Source organism: Cimex lectularius, unplaced genomic scaffold (assembly GCF_000648675.2).
Source record: "Cimex lectularius strain Harlan isolate CLEC.00 unplaced genomic scaffold, Clec_2.1 scaffold2, whole genome shotgun sequence".
NCBI lineage: Eukaryota > Metazoa > Arthropoda > Insecta > Hemiptera > Cimicidae > Cimex > Cimex lectularius.
The window spans coordinates 3,021,001-3,040,793 of NW_019394219.1; the positions used below are offsets into that span (position 1 = coordinate 3,021,001).

At 36.1% G+C, this 19,793-nt stretch overlaps 1 protein-coding gene across 1 annotated transcript in view; it reads right to left on the reverse strand.

The window, feature by feature from the left end:
• Positions 1 to 862: 862 nt before the first annotated feature.
• LOC106666733 (insulin-like growth factor-binding protein complex acid labile subunit) overlaps positions 863 to 19,793 on the reverse strand; it is a 178,966-nt gene continuing 160,035 nt past the window's right edge. The window contains exon 3 of the mRNA XM_014394117.2: positions 863 to 3,060. Coding sequence (XP_014249603.1) covers positions 1,540 to 3,057 — 1,518 coding nt within the window. The 5' untranslated portion in view covers positions 3,058 to 3,060 and the 3' untranslated portion in view covers positions 863 to 1,539. The remainder of the gene's footprint in view (positions 3,061 to 19,793) is intronic.

The window sequence follows — 19,793 nt, forward strand, 5'->3', positions numbered from 1 at the left end:
AAATCAGCGAAAAACCATTAGATAAAACGCCTTTGCTGATTAGCGATTATTCGCTTAAATATACAATATTATGTTCCTTAAAGCTACATGCTCTTAAAAAGTGACTAGTATTCATGACACAAACGAGTTAAATGTAATATAAATGCAATAAGTAGGCCTAATCTAGTATATTTCCTATTATTTTTGTCGGGTTTGCACAAGGGATTCCTTTTGCGTAGGGTCATTTACATAGATTTTAATTATTCATCTTGTTTATATATTCAAATTGAAAGCGTGTGAAACGTGTTAACGATTATTTTTTTTATTTATTCAATCAAAAGTCGGACAATTTCATTTCACCCTTGGCATTCCGTTGTAACCATTAAAAAAAAAATTAATTCGCTTTTTCACTTTCCGCTCGTCAAAATATATTGGTAACATTGGAGGGTTGACATAATTAGTTTATTGTAACATCACAATGAACAAGAGCATTTCTTCCTTTTTATTCGTTTCAGAGTATTGAATGTTCTACTTATTTATATAAATAGCACATGGAATATTTTACACTGAAAATTAAATACATTCAATTACGAAACAATTTTTGAGTCTCGTAAAACTCTGTTAAATTTCAAAAGTTGCTACATTTATAAAGTACATAATTTATTTACAAGTGCTTATATTGTTCATATTTATACAAGACTAAATTTACAAAGGAATGTGAAATTCTCGAAATATTAAATACAGTAAAAAATTGTTTGGTTTTTTTAAAATTCAATATATATATATGTAATATTTATTTTTATGTAATTTTATTTAACAATTACGAAGTACAAACAATGTAAATAAAAACTTCGATTTTATCCAAATTGTAATAAAAATATAAATTACAAGATCCTAAATCTAATGACTGTACACAATTTACAAAATCACCTTTAAGGCGGGAGTTTTATTTCGAAGAAACGATATATTTGCATTTGAAAATCTTTTTACATTTCTAAGAAAATATTCTAAACTTTGAGAGTTAGTTTATGGTATTGAGTTCTGATAAATTAGGGAGTTGAATGATAGTATTTTCTCTTTTTTGAGTTGACTGGATACCGTACAGCGTTTAGTTCCAAACATAATTTTATTGTAGAAACCACAGTTAACTCGCTTAGTAAGTCTCGAAAATATTCCTCCGGTCAAACAATTTGGAATGTTGTGAAATGACACGAACTGTTTTTTCTTTTCTTTCGAGTCTTAAACGTCAATATAAAAATTTGTGAAGAACGAATCTATAGACGTTAGTAGTGATTGGGATCGAGAACGTGCTCAAATATTTTAAGGGGTGGTGTTGTGAGGGCGTGCGTAATGGTGGTGCCTGCTTTGTGTGGATCGAAAAGTGTTGCAACTCGCCATGTACAACTGGTCGCCAGATATGTACGAAAAGCCGGTTGCGGGTGCAGTTCCGGATTGGTGACTTCTGGGCGTCCTCCTGGCCTCTTTCTCCGTCAGGTAGAAGACGTTGGGAGGTGGTGGAGGCGGTGGTGTCGTGGCGGGCCCGCAACCGAATAGCTCTAGCTACAGTTCCGTCACGGGTATCGGCCTAGGATAGGTCGGCTGGGGGATAATGTAGTTGGGGCCGTCTTCGTCAGTGTAAGTCTTTTCGTATTCCATCCCTTTTCTCGCCATGGCCCGTTTGTTCCATTTGTAGTCTTTTAAGGCGTCACTGACTCGCCGTCTGTAGTGATAAATCAGTATGATGATGACGGCCATGAAAACAACGATAGCGGCGCATACCCCGCCGATGACCGTATGAGGCCAGGCGCCGTGTAGGGTGCATCCCAATTCGTCGGGCGTCAAAGTTTTGAGGGATTTGTCTTTCAGCGATAAAGGTTGCGAACACAGTACTTGGCTAGAATTACGGCTTACTAGCAGCTCTCTCAGCCACATTATTTTGCAACTGCACTCCAAAGGATTTTCAGACACGTCCAACTTTCTTAATTCTGGCCACGCGACCAGAGATTCGGGAAACGTAGTAAAAGCGTTGTCCCTTAGTGATAGATGTCTCAAGTTGGGCAGTCCCGCGAGGGATCCTTTGTCCAACGATGACAGCCTTTTATTGCTGTTGAGAATAAGAGTTTCGATATTCAGATTTTCCGCCAGAGCGCCTTTTTCGACTTTTTCCAGAAGGGAGGCGCCTGTGATATCCAGCTTCCTCAGATTTGTGAGCCCTTTAAACCCGTCGACTTGGAGAGAGGAAAAGTCGTTCTGACCGATCGAAAGTTCTTCGAGACGGGTCAGGATGCTCAATTGTTTCGTCGGGACTTTCGTCAATCTGTTGTCTGTTAGGACTAAATTTCTCAATGCTGCGAGCCCGCGGAAAGCGTTATCGCTTATGTTTAACAAACCCGCTCCACTGAGATTTAGAATCGTCAGCCGGTTGAGACCTTTGAAGGAGTCATCAGGTAACGCAGTAAAAGCGTTGAGCCCGACGTGCAATTCGGCCAAACTACTGAGGAGGGGAAAGCAGGGCGTAGGCACCACCCTCAGTTGGTTATCGTCCAAGTAGAGGACTCTGAGGGAGTTCAACCCTTGAAAGGCCGTCGCGTCTATCCTGTTGATTCGGTTTTGGCCCAAATTGAGTTCCTCCAGTTGTGGTAGCGCTTTGAACAGCTTATCTGGAAGGTCTTCTAGAAAATTGCCTTTAAGGTTGAGGACCGTCAACAGTTTAAGCCCGTCGAAGGTTTTGTTTGTTATGGCTGAAATTTTATTGTGGCTGAGATGAAGTTCGCCTAATTTTTTCTGAGATTCGAAGCTCTTCGTTGGTATCGACACCAATTGGTTGTACGAGAGATCAACGTATTGCAGCTCTCCGTAGAACTGGAAAGCGGCGTCCACTGTTTTGACCTTGTTGAATTTCAAGACGAGCCTCTTGATCGATGGGTTGAGCGTGATCGGTATGACGTCCAAGTTTGCTTCGACGCAGGATACAACTAAGGTATCGTCATCGCAGCTGCAATTCGCCGGACAGAACGCTCGGGCAGAACCAATACACGTAAATGTGATGATCCACCATAATCTTATAATCCGGTCCATATCCTGAAACACATAACAAAATATTTAGTAAATTATAATTCGGACGTTTTTCAATAAGTAAAGATTTAACACTTAAAGGTCCGACGGACATTGTAAACATATTTTGTCTTTATTTGAATTGTTTACACTGTTTTAAAGCTTTTTTCATTTATTTATGTATTTTACAATTGCATATAAAATGCACCACGCCACACACTCTCTCTCTCTCTCTCTCTCTCTCTCTCTCTCTCTCTCTCTCTCTCTCCCGATTTTGAACCGTCAGGTTTTCGCAAATTTTACTTTTGTTTGTTCAGAGGATGGGGATCAAAAACTTTTATTCAGAAGACTTTTTCAACAAAAGTGAACAGAGAAGCGACAATTCTTATTTTGACCTTTTGGGACGCGTAATGCTTCCGCTTTCGATAACCACGTGTTTACCTCATCACGGAAATTCAACTTTTCCTTCCACAGGTGTTGTAGCAGTCTCTCTTCGAATAACATATTGAAACAATAGGTCTATGTATGGTAAAATCGGGAGAGAGAGTGATCGGTTTATTCCACGAGCACGTTTTTTGCCCAAAAATCGCGAATAACTGGAAAACGTTTGAGAAATCGGACAAAGTGGAAGATGACCAATGAAAACTTTTTAATATTTCCTATCGAGTGCTATAGGCCGTCGCCCCAAGGACGATTTCCTGGCTCCACAGCTCAATTTGAAATTTTCGTAAAAAGTGCAAAAATTAAAACGTTCCCGAATTTTCGAATTTAATGATGAATGACTGAAGCTAGGAAAACATTTGAAAAAGCCGTAAAATTTTCTAAAAAAATGATACCAACTGAAGGTATGTGACTTTCCAAAGTTGGCCATTTTTTCGTGCAAAAACCAGGTTGTCATTTAAAAAAAAATTAATTAATTTTTTGATGGGCGGTGTACTCTTTGAAAAAATGAAAGGAATCCTCACCGGGAGTTAGCCAGATCTAAAGCGAGAGTTGAACTCTATTCCTACAAATATAGTTTATGTCCACCCTAAACAATTGCACTACTTGGTCATTAAACCCCCCTTACATCTCGCAGGTTAAAATAATTTTGCGTTCATAAAGTCTCTCTCTCCTAGCCCCAGCAATGGGAATATAATTAGACGAAAGGGACTAGCTAATTGTTGTATTTATTTTAAGTTTTAAATAAAACAAAATTTTCAGTTATATAACTTGAATTAAATTAACTGATATGGGATTTATTACAAAGTTAAATACTGTGGAATGAATGAGGCAACACGAACAATTAATACGATTCATTAAATTTATATAAACGTGTGTGTAATTAATCGCATTAAGAAGTACTCCGCTATACGATTGGTGCTTTCATTTATTTATATAAAGGTACTTTTTATGTTTTTCAACCGTATTCCGTCATTTTTTTTTTTTTTTAACAGAAGTGTATATTTATTTTGATAATAATGAAAGGAGTTGGAAAATCTTTGTATATCTAAAACTTCTCTGGATTATTGATTTGCGTTTCTTTCTTTGCGATGCTTTTAGCAGGAGAAATGTTACACTTTCGTCTGACAGTGTAAGAATGTTACAGCGTTACACTTACATTGAAAAGGGGGGCCCAGGCTGTACTTCCATATTCCATCCCACGGAGCCCCCTACCTAAGACTGTTTTGAAAAGAATATCCACCACGGGGTGCGCTAAAATATTAAAATATACACCTCGGGGAAGTCCCGCCGCCATTTTGAGGGTGCATTGTTGACACTGCATCCGTTATTGAGGGGGTGACCTAGGGTTATTCTAACAGGAGGGTGGACCTGCATTAGCTCTTTACCTACCAACGCAAACAGGATTTTGTTGTTTTTAGTCTGATGATTATTTCCCACTCTCTGTCTAAGGGGTTCCTCCCGGTAATTGATTCAATTGTACAAATCGATCGATTTCTAACGACGTTCAAAGGCATATTGTTTGAACAATTAGTTAAACAATCGATACCTCACAATTGAAAACAAATAATAACAAAAACACCGTAATTTAGTCGTTTTCTAGTCTGCTTTCAATGTTTTTGTGGGGACCAGTTTCGCCATTTCCACACAATTGTTAACGAAATGTGAAAAGGCGAATCTCACACATGTCCACTAATCGTTATTCTATGAAATTCGCTTTATGCTGTTTAATCACCAGAACTTTCTTTACTCTTTTCTGTTGGTGATGTTCATGTTTGCTTGTGCGTTTCTCAATATGCTTTATATTTTTATTTTGCAACTTATATGCTTTTTTATTTCTTAGCAGTTTTCTTCTCACTCTCTCACATACTCTATTACTGTCTCGTTTTCTTATTGAATGTTAACTTTAATCCGCTAACTTTTTCTACATAGATATATAAATATTTATCCCCCTGACAGTCTATTAATGTTTGAATTTTCTCATTATTAATACATTTTATTTCGCTTTACATTCAACGACTATCTGAATGAAATTATCAATCATTACATTTATTGTTCCATTTACCTGGGTTCGATGTACCTTATTTTGTAAATATTTCGAGTCGTTTTATCAACTTATTGTTTAAGTTGCCAGTGTGTATGTTGCTCTTTTTCTTCCCTATCTTGTATTTTATAATTTTCATTCTTTTCAATCAGAAAATTTTTGCATTTTTGTTTCTCTACAACCTCTCTCACTAATCTGCTTATCTTTCTACTTTTTAACCTCTTTACCTTGTTTTTATCTCTTCCTATCTCTATCACTCCATCTGTCTCTCTCCCTCTCTCTCTCTCTTCTCTCTTTCTCACTCACTCACTCTCTCTCTCTCTCTCTCTCTCTCTCTCTCTCTCGCTATCCCTCTATTTCTTTCTTACTTCTCACTCGTTCTCTCTTCTTCACACGCTCCTTCCCTTCCTCTTTCTCACTCTCACTCGTTCTATCTATTCCTCTCTCTCTCTCCTCTCTCTACTCTTCCTCCCTCTCTCTCTCTCACTCACTCTCTCTCTCTCTCTCTCTCTCTCTCTCCCTCCCTCTCTCACATCCTTCCTCCCTCCATCCCTTCTCCCCTCCCCAATTCTCTCTCCCATTCTCACACACACTCACTCTCTCTCTCTCTCTCTCCCTCTACCACTACCTTTCGTTTTATCTATTCATTTCTCTCTCTCTCGCTCTGTCTCTCTGTCACTCAATTTTAAAGCATTTACCCTATTACTACTACTATATTTACTCAAGCTCGTGGGGTCTCTCTCTCTCTCTCTCTCTCTCTCTCTCTCTCTCTCTCTCTCTCCCNTCTGTATCTTTCTAAGCTGAAGGTAGAAGCAGTTCTTTACTTTTCAGAAAAGTAGAAGAATTTTTTGTTGAGTACACAAACTTGAATTGCTATACGCACTGTACCGTTATTTAACATTTGCTTCTATATTGTATTGTATAAATTGATCTATATGGCTTTCTTTTATTATAGATATTTCTGTATATATCAATGTATTTTTTATATATTTATTTTTATATATATTGTATAATTTTTCGTTCCTTATAAACCTATCTTTTGCCTACTGACTTAGCACAGTTTAATTATTATGGTTGAACGTTCTCTACTATTTTCCTTCATTCATTTTTCTTTTACCTCTATCTACATTTTATATATATTTTGCATATAGGATTGTGTACCACTTTGTCGCTTCCAATATTAACGTATTTCTATGATTTGTTTATATTATGTGTGCTGAGTATTTTTTCATGTTTTTATTCCTCCTCCGTTTCCCTTTTTGTTCTTAGTATAATGGAATATTTTATTTATTAGTATTTTATTTTGTTTGTTTATTGGTTGAGTTCCTCAAATAATAATCATAAATGTATTAAGTCTCGTTGAATTTTCTTCCAGTGGAATTGGTAAAATAAGCAACAAACACTAAAGTACGGGAAGATTTATAGTTCTGACGTGTACACTTAACCTACTTAAGTCTTTATAGGTAATAATTTTTCTTAGTTGGTTCCGACAGCTTTATCAATACAACATTAACGTCAAATCAAAATGTCTGAATGGATGTTGATATGAATGACTTTTCAGTCGTTTTTGGCACGTGGCACATAAAGAGATCGATGGACGGATTTCAACACACCGGCGTCGTTGGCAATCGCGCGAGTGACCGGGTCGTTAGAAATTACGTTCTATTAAGGGCGAAAACCCCTTCCCCCAACATCAACATTAATATTCATCTAGCATTTGTGGGGATCACCTCGAACCCTTTCCTAGGCGAACATCTATTAATTCACATTACCCAGTAGCGGCTATGCGCAGAGACAGTTGTCCGGGCAGATGGTGTATAAATCTTTCTTAGAGCTATTTGTCACATGAAAAGTCAACCGGCTTTAGAAACTCCCTTACTTTCCTTTTATGAGCTATTGTGGGACTTGACGCAATAAACTTCTTTTAATTTTTTTCCCTTTCTTTGTACCCTCTACCCACTTAACATCTCTTCCGTCTAATTTGATCATATTAATCATATTAACATATCAAATAACACGCGCACGAGATTTATCGCCTTAATAAAATCATCCCTACGACGCCTGCAGCAATTCGATCGTAGGGTTGAGAATAAATTTATTTATATTAACTGTATTAACTGACAATAAATTCCTACTTTTTTAAAAATTGATGACGAACTTATCATTTTTATTGTTTTCATCAAAAAATTATGATTATATGATAATTTATGCAGACGTGACTGTGAACCCAGATTACAACCTTCTTTGACATGGATTGGTAAATTTCCAGCTTGTAAGGTTTAGATCAATTTTGTCATACCATTGTAAACACGTAAATGAATACAAGAAAAAAAATATATACAAACGTTAACTAGATATTAATATACACGGTAATTAGAATAACAATGGTCGTTTTGTTCCTTTTGGTCGGGCTACCTCGCTTCTTTCCGAAATGAGAAAATATTGGTTCATACCCCCAGAGGAAATATTACAAAAAGTCAGGAATAATATTGAGATTTCTTCTGCAAGATGAACCTGTAAACAATACCGTAAATAAATAACGTAATTTTAATTTATTTTACTAAAGAGTTAATGAACTCTATTAAACCGAAGGTTCTGACAATAGACTTCGATCAACTTTAGTTGAAGAAGAGTAGAATCGTGAGAACACGCCTTCAATATTCAATCTTGAATGATATTTCGGATATGAATTAGTAGTCATACGAAGTAGACAGGTCCCGTATAGTACGTTCGGTTGCCAATTAATTTAATCGTTGGGTGGTCTGACGAAAAATATGTGTCATTGCAGATATTCATAAAATTTTTAAAGATAATTTTGTAATTTATTCATTTTTTCGTTGTAATAAATCAATCCCTAAATTATCTGCTAAAAACATTTACCATTTCATAACGAGAAGAATTTCTCAAACTCAAAGTGGGAAATTACTTCACAATTTCACCAAACAGAGGATATTTTTGGCAAAGCCCTTTTGCCTAGGTTCAACTGTCGAAAAGCTAGTTGCCGAGCCATAACCGATTTAAAAGTGCTGAAGGTGCAGAAAAATATCATCTTTTCATCACCATTCATTTAATCAATGAGGTTTTGCAGAACAACTTTGTCAAATTCGACACGAATCCTGAGCGGAACGATAATTCATTAGAAACATGGCAATGTATTCGGTCTCTAACCACGAATGTTTTTTACGAAGTAGCGAGTCACGTATAGCTCAAGTGTGAATTTCATTTGATTTATTTTTAGGGTAGGTCGGCCGATTAAATGCGTGCCATGGCAGATATCGACAGGTTTTACGGTTTCCTAAACTGTACGTTTTGTCAAAATTTCAATTAGCCGAATTTTTCAAACTTTTTACTCATTAAATCCATTATATTTCGTGGTCCGATTTACCAAATAACTTTTTTCAATTTAATAAGTAAAACGAAGTATATCTTCACTAACAGCTCTCAGTGGCCACTTCATAGTCGAGAAACGAAACCCGATTACTCGACATTTCAATTATGGCAAAAAGGAGGGAAAATTCGAAAAGAAGGTTGAGATGGAGAGTTTGTGTCCGAGTGGATCGAAGTCACGACAGCTCAAGTGGTTAGAGCAGCGGCGTATTGAACCGAAGGTCGTGGGTTCGAATCCCGCTCGTGACACTGACATTTTCATCTCAACCAATACCTTACATAAAAAGACTTTTTAACTCAGTTTATTTAATCAGTGAGCTTTTTCCGAGTTTTACCAATATCAACTCCCAAGGCCTACCGAAGATGCTTCTTTAGCTTTTGAGAACATTTCCATTGCCTGTTAAACACGTCGGAAGTAGTCTGGAAACTTGAAACCTAAAAATAGTGTGTGTGGTGATTAGTGACCGTTAATCGATAATTATTCAGAAATCGTGAGATGCGGTCTGGTGTGATGTAGGTTTCAGAAAAACATTTTCTTTATCGTGCCAACTTTTCGATCTTTATTGAGATCATAGTGGGGCTCAAAGTGTTTCTCTTCTGTGTAATTGTGCCCTGAAGATGATCTCAATAAAGATCGAAACGTTGGCACGATAAAGAAAATGCTTTTCTGAAACCTACATCACACCAGACCGCATCTCACGATTTCTGAATAATTATCCTAAAAATAGTGATTATTTAAGGATCTGAAACTATAGTTGGTCTCAAATCAGTAGGTTGAGAAATCGTGAACCTACTGAATTCACCTTTATTTTGAGGTTTACGTCTTCTCTCCATGGAATTTTTCAAGCCTCCAGTTAAAACGCAAAGTAGGGTAAATGGTATATACTAAACAAATGCTTGATTTTCTAGAAATCGCTCGTATTTTGCGAATTTATATTTTATTGGCAAAGAGTAAAGATGTACCGACACAATTGAAATATGTATGTACTAATTATGTATATTTATATTTACTAATTTTTACACCAAAAAAGCTTCTTGTTGTTCATTAGGTACATTAATGATATTTTTATGGCAATTTTCTTCTATATAGTGGACAATTGAAGAATCGAGTATTTTACTAACATGTGTTTTACAGACGTTGTTTACTATCAAGGTGAAAATGAAAGGAATGTTGCTTTGGGCAGGTTCATAAAAGCAATTTCCCCGACAATGATGTATCGATCAAGTTCATGTTAATGGTATGACCTAATGTTAAGCTATTTAAAAAAGTAATAAATTATGTCTACATGCCAGTTCATTCTAGCTTACGTATTCTACTTGTTTTTTTTGTTTTTTTTTTAAATAAAGACAGAAAGTTACAAAAAAATTCTAGAAAGTAGCAGGCCATAAATTTCCTCAATAACATATTTATGGTAGTAATTATGACTAGGTTTGGGTGATGTAATATCGAATTAGCTTGAAAATAGACGCGGAAGATGGATGTCGGGACATCTTATTTTTCTCCGGAGCAGATTAGTTCGTTGTAATTGTAGGCCGTGAAAATATACGCTACAATGAGACCTATTATTATGTTCAACTGGGAAGAACATAAAGACGAGGACATGTACCGCAAGCGTAGGAGAGCCGGTCGCCTACATACTTTTCAACGTTTCAAAAATACCAGAGCTCAAACCTACACGTCTCGTAACAATATGCGTTTCCTTCCTTGTTAATTCGTCTCAGGCAACCTTGTGAGTTAAGTGGGGTTTTTTAAGAGGAAGTTTTTCATGTCTTTCTACCCTTACTTTTTTGTGACGTGCTTTGCAATTCAGATTGAAGAAGGTCTAAGGGCAGGGAGGAAATTGAACATTATGGTGATCTGCAAGGTGGCAGAGATATAGGTTGATCGTCTTGTGGTTTATTATCGCTAGTTTTGTATGTTAGTCACGTTTGGGTATTTTACAGCCTGACATGGTTAGTCTGTAAAGAGAAAAAGGGAGGACCAGAATCAAGTTTAGGTGATCAATTTTTTCATATTTCCTTATGAAATTTTCTTAACCCCTGGATGCAAGGAGGTTTCCAGACAAAGCATAATGGTGTAGCCTTGAGAGCGTGGTGAACTCTTAAATTCAAAGCAATAGTCAGCAGGCAGATGATGGGTGCTCGATCAGTAGAATGGATGGGTTAGGGTACCAGATCTGCAAAGACGGGGGAGGGTGAATAACCAACTGAACTACGGGGTAGCGCCCAGTTCCCAAGTTCCAAGACCGGTAGCGCGCTACATGGAAATGGAAACGTAGTGGACCACTGGTGAGACCCCTGGCGGGTACTTAGAGTAGAGCCAGTTGTTCGGTGGCACCCTTATCTGTTTCTTTAACCGAAGGCAGTGTTTCTGTAGGGAGTGGTTAGAAATTTTACTATAAACAAAACAGCGACTGGAGCGAATCTGGCAGTTCCGACGCTAGTGGGGCCCCCAACACTCTGGGACATAGATTTACCTGCTCTATCTAGTTAGTAGTAGGTTAGTCCACTGATGCATATCAGAAGCAAGTGAGGGGCTTTCCAAAAGCTATGAGGCACACGGTCTGGTGCATAGATGTCGATCCACCCCCTCGGAAGGGGCAAACGGGAGTAGTCCCCTGAATCTGTCAATTCATTGCTTCCAAACCAAGCCTCACAGGATTAACTCGGATCACTTATGAGCGGATGTGTGTCGCTCCTATCTTGAGAATCTAAACGTGTGATAAGGCCAGGTGCCAGGTGCGCACTTAAACAACCTCATTCTCCTTCCAATGACATTGCGACTCCAAATGGGACTCATATTTCTTTTAGGTGGAAAGTATTGAGCACTATGCCATGGAGACTAAAAGGCTAGGTAATACCAACAGAAGATCAGCTACTCAGACAGCCAGCCAGACGTAACTAAACCTCATCGATAGTAAAGACCATAAATGCTGCTATCCATGCTAAAGGATAGAATTAAGGCTTTTCAGACATTGGGAAAAACAAAACATTATCCATGTTTATGTTATGTATCATAGCACAACGAGCAGAAGGGAAACATGGGCTGATAAATTGATCAAGGAAAGTACGATGAGGACTCCTACCGGCCCTGAACCATTTTTCGCATATCAAATATACGTCAGACAACGCGCTGAGTACAGCTATAGCTTGGTTCAACGGGAATGTATTACAAGACAATGGAATCCAAAAATGATTAAAGGAACATCTAGAAACTAACTGGAGAACTACTAAACCTAGGACGTTTAAGAACTAGAATGATAGTAGAACTGTAGTATAAATTCGGAGCAGCAAAAACAAGCCTGCACATATTACCGTGAAAAAGAAGAAGCAGAACATGTCCTCGGTCGGTGCAAAGGAGTTGCCCCCGAAAGGAAATGCTCTGGCTTGAAGGATGTACGCGGACGTTCTTGACAATACTTCTGAATCTGATGAAAGCTTAACGAAAGACTTTCGATAATAATGGATATTACAAAATAGACCAATATTGGTCGCGGTGCATTAGACAATACAGAGAATGATTTTTTTAAACTTTAACCTTAACTCCAAATTTTCACAAAACAGACATTATCTTTTTGCTATGGTGCAGGGGAAAAAGAAAAAAAAAAAAAAAACTAGTCGACAAACAACCTATTTCAAAGGTGTGAGAGTTGAACAAAGGGGACAATTTTTCGCCCCAGTTTAATCCCCCATTTAATGATCCAAGGTTTTTCAGGTTTACCAATTTCAACATGAAACATGATGAACCGAAAATTATGATCAAGGATATGTATATAGCTTTTGAGATTATTTCTATTGCCTCTTATTACGTCCGAATTAGTATGGGAAAGCTGAATTTATTGGTTTTTTGAGAAGTAGCGGTCACTCTCAAATGAAAATATACGTTTTTCGCAAGTTGGCCTTAATAAATTACTATTTTGCATTTGGCGAATTTAACGTTAACGTTAACTTTTTCTGAGCTTCTTTATTTCGTTTAGATGCGACCTAAGTCACTGGGCCGTTATTTCTTTAGATAGTACTCGTAATCTTCACGGTTCGGTTCTTCCGGGCACAATTCCTTTCCGAATATTTCCAGGGGGTTTCTGTTCGCACTGGTGGGGGAGGGTGATTGAGAATTTGGAATTTGTGAGCCCCCCTAGACTGGGCTCGTTTCAGAAAAAAACCAATCAGGGGGCCGGAGTAAACCAATATAAAGTAGGGTGAAAACACCCGAAAGAATCCAGCCCTGTGGAGAAGGAGTGTCAATATAATTTTATCTCTGTATAGAAGTAAACAGAGAAAAAGCATTCTAATCTCTTCTCCGCGTTCAGAAATCTACAAAAGAGTCGAGAAGAATTTTAATGGAGCCTGGCCCCGTCGAGTTTTGGGTTCAGGTCTTTAGGGACCGCTCTGTATTAAAGGTAGAGAGGGAAGAGGGTTGGACAATGGCTTTAAGAAATCTTCACAAAGAAATGAAAACTTGTCCTAAGACCCACAGAAACGGACTTGCAATTTTAAGAATTATTTAATATTAACTGATCTGCAATGCACTACAGAAAGTTCTTCCGTGGTAGGAAAAGAGCACTTTGACAAAGTTGCCACTTACTTACTTTAAAAAAAATTACAAATTTATCTCCCTTTTGTCTATATTAACAAATCGTAAACAAAATTGTCAAATGAAATATTTATACAGTGAATAATTTTAAATTTTAATTTTAAACAAAATTTACATAGAGTTCTATTTTATTTTAGATCTGTGAGTAAAATTGCAGGGAAATATCCCACCATTACAACGATCACCGATATCTCACAGGAAATATTCAATTTCAACGGTCTGCCATATCAAATTACATTTTTCATTGTAAAACCTCTATTGTATTACAATCTGGCTAGCTATTAACATTTATTATTAGTTGAAAATCTTCATAAAACTTTGCAAATAAATTGAATTATCTTTATACTAAATATTAAGTATACAAGAAAATTGCAGTTAAGCTTGGGCAAAACGGCGGCTTTTAAAAACAATTAAGGACAGGTAGGTCAAAATGGAGTTTGTCATTGTACAATAACAGTAAAAAGGAGAAATAGTCGCGAAGAAACGAAATAAAAACTTGATAGTCCGGTTAGTAGGAGTGGCAATCTATGTATCGATACATTGGTTTTCCGATATATCGAAAATAATATAACGGCTTCACTGATATATCGTGAAAAATATATCGATATGACCTAGCCCTACTGGAAAGAACGATATTAGTAACGGTAAAAACTCATGGTCATGAATAATCATATAATTCTTATTAAGTAGTAATAAATAACGATATAAAATAGAATAGATTTAGGTTATAAAAATTAAGGTTTTTAAGCTTCTCGAGCATGTTTTACAAGTTGCCACTTGTTTTCCTTTTTCCAGTGCATTAAAATATTTCCAAAAAAAAACCTTTTTTAACTTTTTCCCGGGGAAGGTGCCATCATAAGTTAGGTTTACCCACAGACCACGGTTTAGACGCAATTAAAATTATATGCATATATCGATGTCTCATACTAGACGACAGTATGTAATCTAATTTGACAAGGATATTTTTTAAATTATTTATACAATAATAAATAAGAGAAATGTAAATCTTTTGGAAATTAATTTTTTCCGTAAATAAAAAACTAATATATCGATATATTTTAAGTATTTACAGTCAATCTATCGATAAACAATATATTCGATGTAGTTAGAAATATATCGACATATATGATATACCGATATATCGTTGACATCCCTACCGGTTAGAATTCACACTACCCCAGAATGCTCGATATACTTCGGGGTAATATTGGAGATAAACCCTGCTATTCACGCGAATAATTACATTCACACCGCCCCAGAGTGCTCGAAATTTCTTGGGAATTTGAAACTGACGTGGGACCTGTAAGTGAAAATCATTAAAACCTAGTTAACTTCTCTGGTCAACTCCTTAAATTTGTATGCTTTTGCTATTATAGATATGTTCGAGTACAGCAGTTTGAGTGTTAAATATTCTTACTCGTTCTCATTCGTTTTTAAAATCTTATTAGTCCTTTTTTTTGCTCTTTTTTCATTTACATTCTTATTTATCCAATATTTGCATCTTGCATCTATTTCACACTCTTTCCTCTCTCAATCATTTTTTCTTTTATATATGAAACCCCTTCAAATGCTTTGAAAAAGAGAACGAAGGAGGTAAAAATAAGAAGATTATATTATCAAGTCGTGTGAGGGAATAAAAAGTTACACGCTGTAGCATTTATTGTTATTCTCTTCATTCACTAATTTCGTGATCCACTTGACCAATTAATACATTACAATTAATTAAGATTTTTAGTTGAGATGAAAAAAAGTTAATGTCACGAGCGGGTTTCGAACCCACGATCTTCGGCTAGATACGCCGCTGCTCTACCACTTGAGCTATCGTGGTAACTAAAAACCTTAATTAATTGTAATTTATTGTTATTTTTATTTTTGTAGAAATCAAAAAGAAAAATTCATATAAAAATTATTGACACTGTTATGAGATTTTTTTCATAAGTTTACACCACAATTGATTGACTGGTATCTTGTATCTTTTTCAAAGCATTTTTTAGTAGAAGTATTTTACAATAAACTGCTTCCTCTTTTGGCCCTTTGTAAAAAAGTCTTAATTTCAATACATTCATATATAAATTTGAAAGTAGTATTGCTTGTTTTTGTTTGTTAAGCACCAAGGGATTTTATAAAATTTTGGCTTCTACGATCGAAAGGGTTCACAAACTAACGGTAGTTTTGAGAAACACAAACCACAGTGGTTCATAAAGAGAAATTAGCCAGTTGGAGTTAATTAAAATAAAACAGATATTAACTCGGGTAGGAAAAAATCAACCCCTTGAAAAGAGAAAAGCTGTGGACCTTTTTCCTGGGGCACATTTTCGTCAATTGTAATGTAAGAGGGCGGATTGAAAAACAGTGGAACCAACCCCCGAAGTCCAACTTTGCCTCCGGAGGGCGATTATTTGTTGCTTTCTCTCGGAGTTATTGCCTCTTCCAACTACAATCGACTCGTAATTATGGACTATATCATAGGGGCCAGTTGGCAACTAACCCCCGGCCTTTCTCTCACTTTGACGATTTATAATGCCGGCCGGTTTTCAACTCGGAAATGATAACGGCAGGAGATAACAGTAAAACAACTTTCGTCACCGTTTTACGAACCGCACACCCCATTAAATCCCAATTCATTATCCTCGAGAAAAATAGTAATTTTGTAAACGTTTTAAATAATTTTGAACATCCCTTCAAAAGAAAAATAAACAAATAAACAGAATGATTTTGTTATATGGAACAAAAATAGTTGTATTTCATATTATAAAAAAACGCAATAAGAAAGCAAATAGGGGGGCGTTGGTGGCCGCAACGGTTTAGGCGTTGACACGGCGCTCATCACTGTAAGGTAAAGGTCCCGGGTTCGAATCCAGCGGCCCTGCATTCGAACCCGACATACTTACAAATGGGCTTTTTTCAAAAGCACGGCAACCCGAGGGTTGATATAAACTCTGCTGTTGCGAACCCTCTTAAAAAAAAAAGCAAATAGGGGCGCCGGCAACGGTCAAGTCGTTACAGGGAGCTCACCACAGAAAAGAAGAGGTGCTGGGTCGTTTTAAATTTTATTATAAGGATTATTTTATAACTGCACCATTTAAATCCCTTCGTAATTCTAAGAAATAATTTTTATTTATGTGATGCTGGTACTGTCGAACTATTTCTTCACTCCACTTTTATGAGCGATTTTTTTTTAAATAGCGTCTTGATAGCGAAATGGGGCAAGAAAATAAACCAACCTGATTTCCCATTTGGCTTCAACTCTTTTTCTCTATTTGTCTTTCGGTCTCTCTCTCGTATTTGATTCGGCAGAATTATTTCTTCACTCTATTTTCAATTTTATGACATTTTTTTGTTGAAAAAGCGTCTTTATGTACAAAATGAGAACCTTCTGAAACTCCAATATTAAGCAAGTAAATAACCCGACCTGATTTTCCATTTTGCTTCCCATTCTTTTTTCTCTATCTCTCACTCACTTTCTCTACATTTTTTACGTATGTGATTCTGTTAACTGTTAAGTTCTTTACTTCATTTCTAATTTTATTACTATTTTTGTTGAAAAAGAGTATACGAAATGGGTTTTCTTCTGTCTGATTGAGGATTTTGCTTTCTCTCTTCACTCTCTCTCTCTCTCTCTCTCTCTCTCTCTCTCTCTCTCTCTCTCTCTTTCCCTAATTACCTCGCTTGTAAGAATGTTCAATATGACGTAAATTTGCGAGTAATGTAAATAAAGCGTTTCAATTCAATTCTCACTATCCGTTGTTTTAAAACACATAATGATATAATGCTCATATGTTTAATGAAACTTAATACTTTATCAAATGTATTCCATTAATTGTTGCATTGTGCATGATGATGATGATGATGATGATAATAAGTGGATACTAGGAAGCAAATTAGTTCTAACCTGAAGAAGAATCGAGTAAGCTCCGAAACGTTTTAAAAACTGTGACCTATTTGTAAAAATAATATAATCTGTTTTTTAATGTACTATAAAATAAAACCTCTACTATAAAAAAGTTCAAATAGTCAAAAAATCCACTTGTCCTATGTAATCATTTGCAAATACTTAATTAATAAAAATAATAATTAATCCATTTATGTTTAGTGATCTAATTGACGATATTAATTATTGCAATTAATCATTATTTTTATGTAAGGTCTTGGTTGAGATGAAATAGTTAAGTGTCCCGCTCGTGACTCTTAACTTTTTCATCATAACCAAAGTTTTACTTAAAAATAAAAATTAATTTAAAAATAATAATTATAATAATTTTAATTATATTTGTTAATTATACATTTATTAATTGTAATACAACAAATTAATGATATTATATTATATATCAATTATACTATAATTGATTAAAAAATGTAGTACATGTATAATTAATTATTTGTGTGATAACAGTTCAATTAATGTAAATTTTCATTTATGGTTAAATAACAACAGCGCGAAAAACAACCAGCGATGAATAGCAACATGCTAAAAATTAGCTGTTTGGCTCTCCGTCTGATAACAGATAGCATAATTAAACGTACCAATGTGAAATAGCTTAGGAAGCAATTTCGGTTTCTGGAATGGAGGATTTCGTAGTTGATATATTATGAATGCACTGTACAATGTTATTATATCGAAAGCCGATCAATGAAGCAATAATTCATTTTTAATCCAGCCGTTCATATAAAAATAATCCCCCTTCGCTCTAGTAGCGTGTTCAGCTTTGCCTTATGCGCTGAGGTTGGCCGACGAAAAGGACTGTTGACACTGAAGTTGACCACCGGCTTCTTCCCGGTAATTATGTGGTACATAATTAATTGGGTGTTTGCGCATATAAATGTTTCATTAGAGTACAGTCTTTGCGGGTTGGGGGAGAGGTTCAATTACTCCGTTCACCAGACTGTACCGGGCAGGAGCAGGATGAAACGGGCCTTGTTGACTGGGGCCACCCTCGTCTGTAAACATGTGCACAAGACAACATTCTCCTGGTAATTATTGTTTGTGGACCTTCCCCGGCAATCTCTACCGTGTTCTCCTTCTATTTGCCGTCCCTTCCTCCGCAAACCCTCATAGTGAGTAATCCTCACTTTCGTCAACATGGATAAATTATAGCCATTAATTAAAATCATCCCTGTTACCGGCCGTGATTTATTGAGGGGAAATTCAACTCAACAAACAGTTCTCCATATACACATATGGCACTTTGGGAATATTTAGTAATAAACATGACGACCCTAATAAGGCTAATGTTGGAGCCCAAGGCTAGTGCAAATTACATATTATTAAATTACGTTAAAATAATTTAGAAATTACAATCAATTATTTAACTCACTTTCTAACATTTACATTATAAATTTAAATAACAATAAAAATAACTATTATTCGAACATCGTGAGATGCGGTCTGGTGTGAAGTAGGATTTAGAAAAACATTTTCTTCCTCGCGCCAACGTTTCGATCTTTATTGAGATCATCTTCAGCCTGGGATTTATAAACGTTATTTATAAATGTTTATAAATCCCATGTCCTGAAGATGATCTTAATAAAGATCAAAACGTTGGCCCGATAAAGAAAATGTTTTTCTAAAACCTACGTCACACCAGACCGCATCTCACGATCTTCGAATACTCATTGACTAACGGTCACTAAACACCAAATAAATAAAAATAAAATAAATAAATTGTAAATAACACATAAAATACAACACATTATTGCCCATATGGGGGTGATATGTATTGGTTGGATTATGAGAATTCATAGTTACAATTTAATACCATTGATAACCAGTGTGTCCAGAATTTTGGTGAGGGTTGTTTACTCATGTCGTTACTGTGTCTGGCGTCTATTGAGTTTCCATGTTGTCCATGAGAAGGGGGATTCTGTGTGTGTTCTTGCTGCCCAAGTATAGGCTCAGTATCTCTTAAATCCTCCTCTGGCCAATTCGTTTGTTTTTTTCATTTCTCTCAATTTCGTTTGTTGACACCCAAGATATTGTCAGGTTGTTGGGTTACTCCCTGTTTTGTAGAATTTGGATTTATCTTCATAATTCGCATGACTATTTTGAATGTGACTTTAAATTTTTTTATGACACGGCATTTATGTCAGATTGAAATACCAAAGTGAACATTCCTAGTTTAAATGCTCATATTTCGGCCTTGCACAGAATATACTTCATCCGTTTCCTTCACTTGTTTTAGAAATGTATAGTTGGAGTATAGATAGTCCCGGGCAGAAGTTTTGAAGGATACACGAAACAGGATAGCTCACCAAAGTGTGAAGTTTTGAGGTTTACCCTTTGTAACTGTATCAATG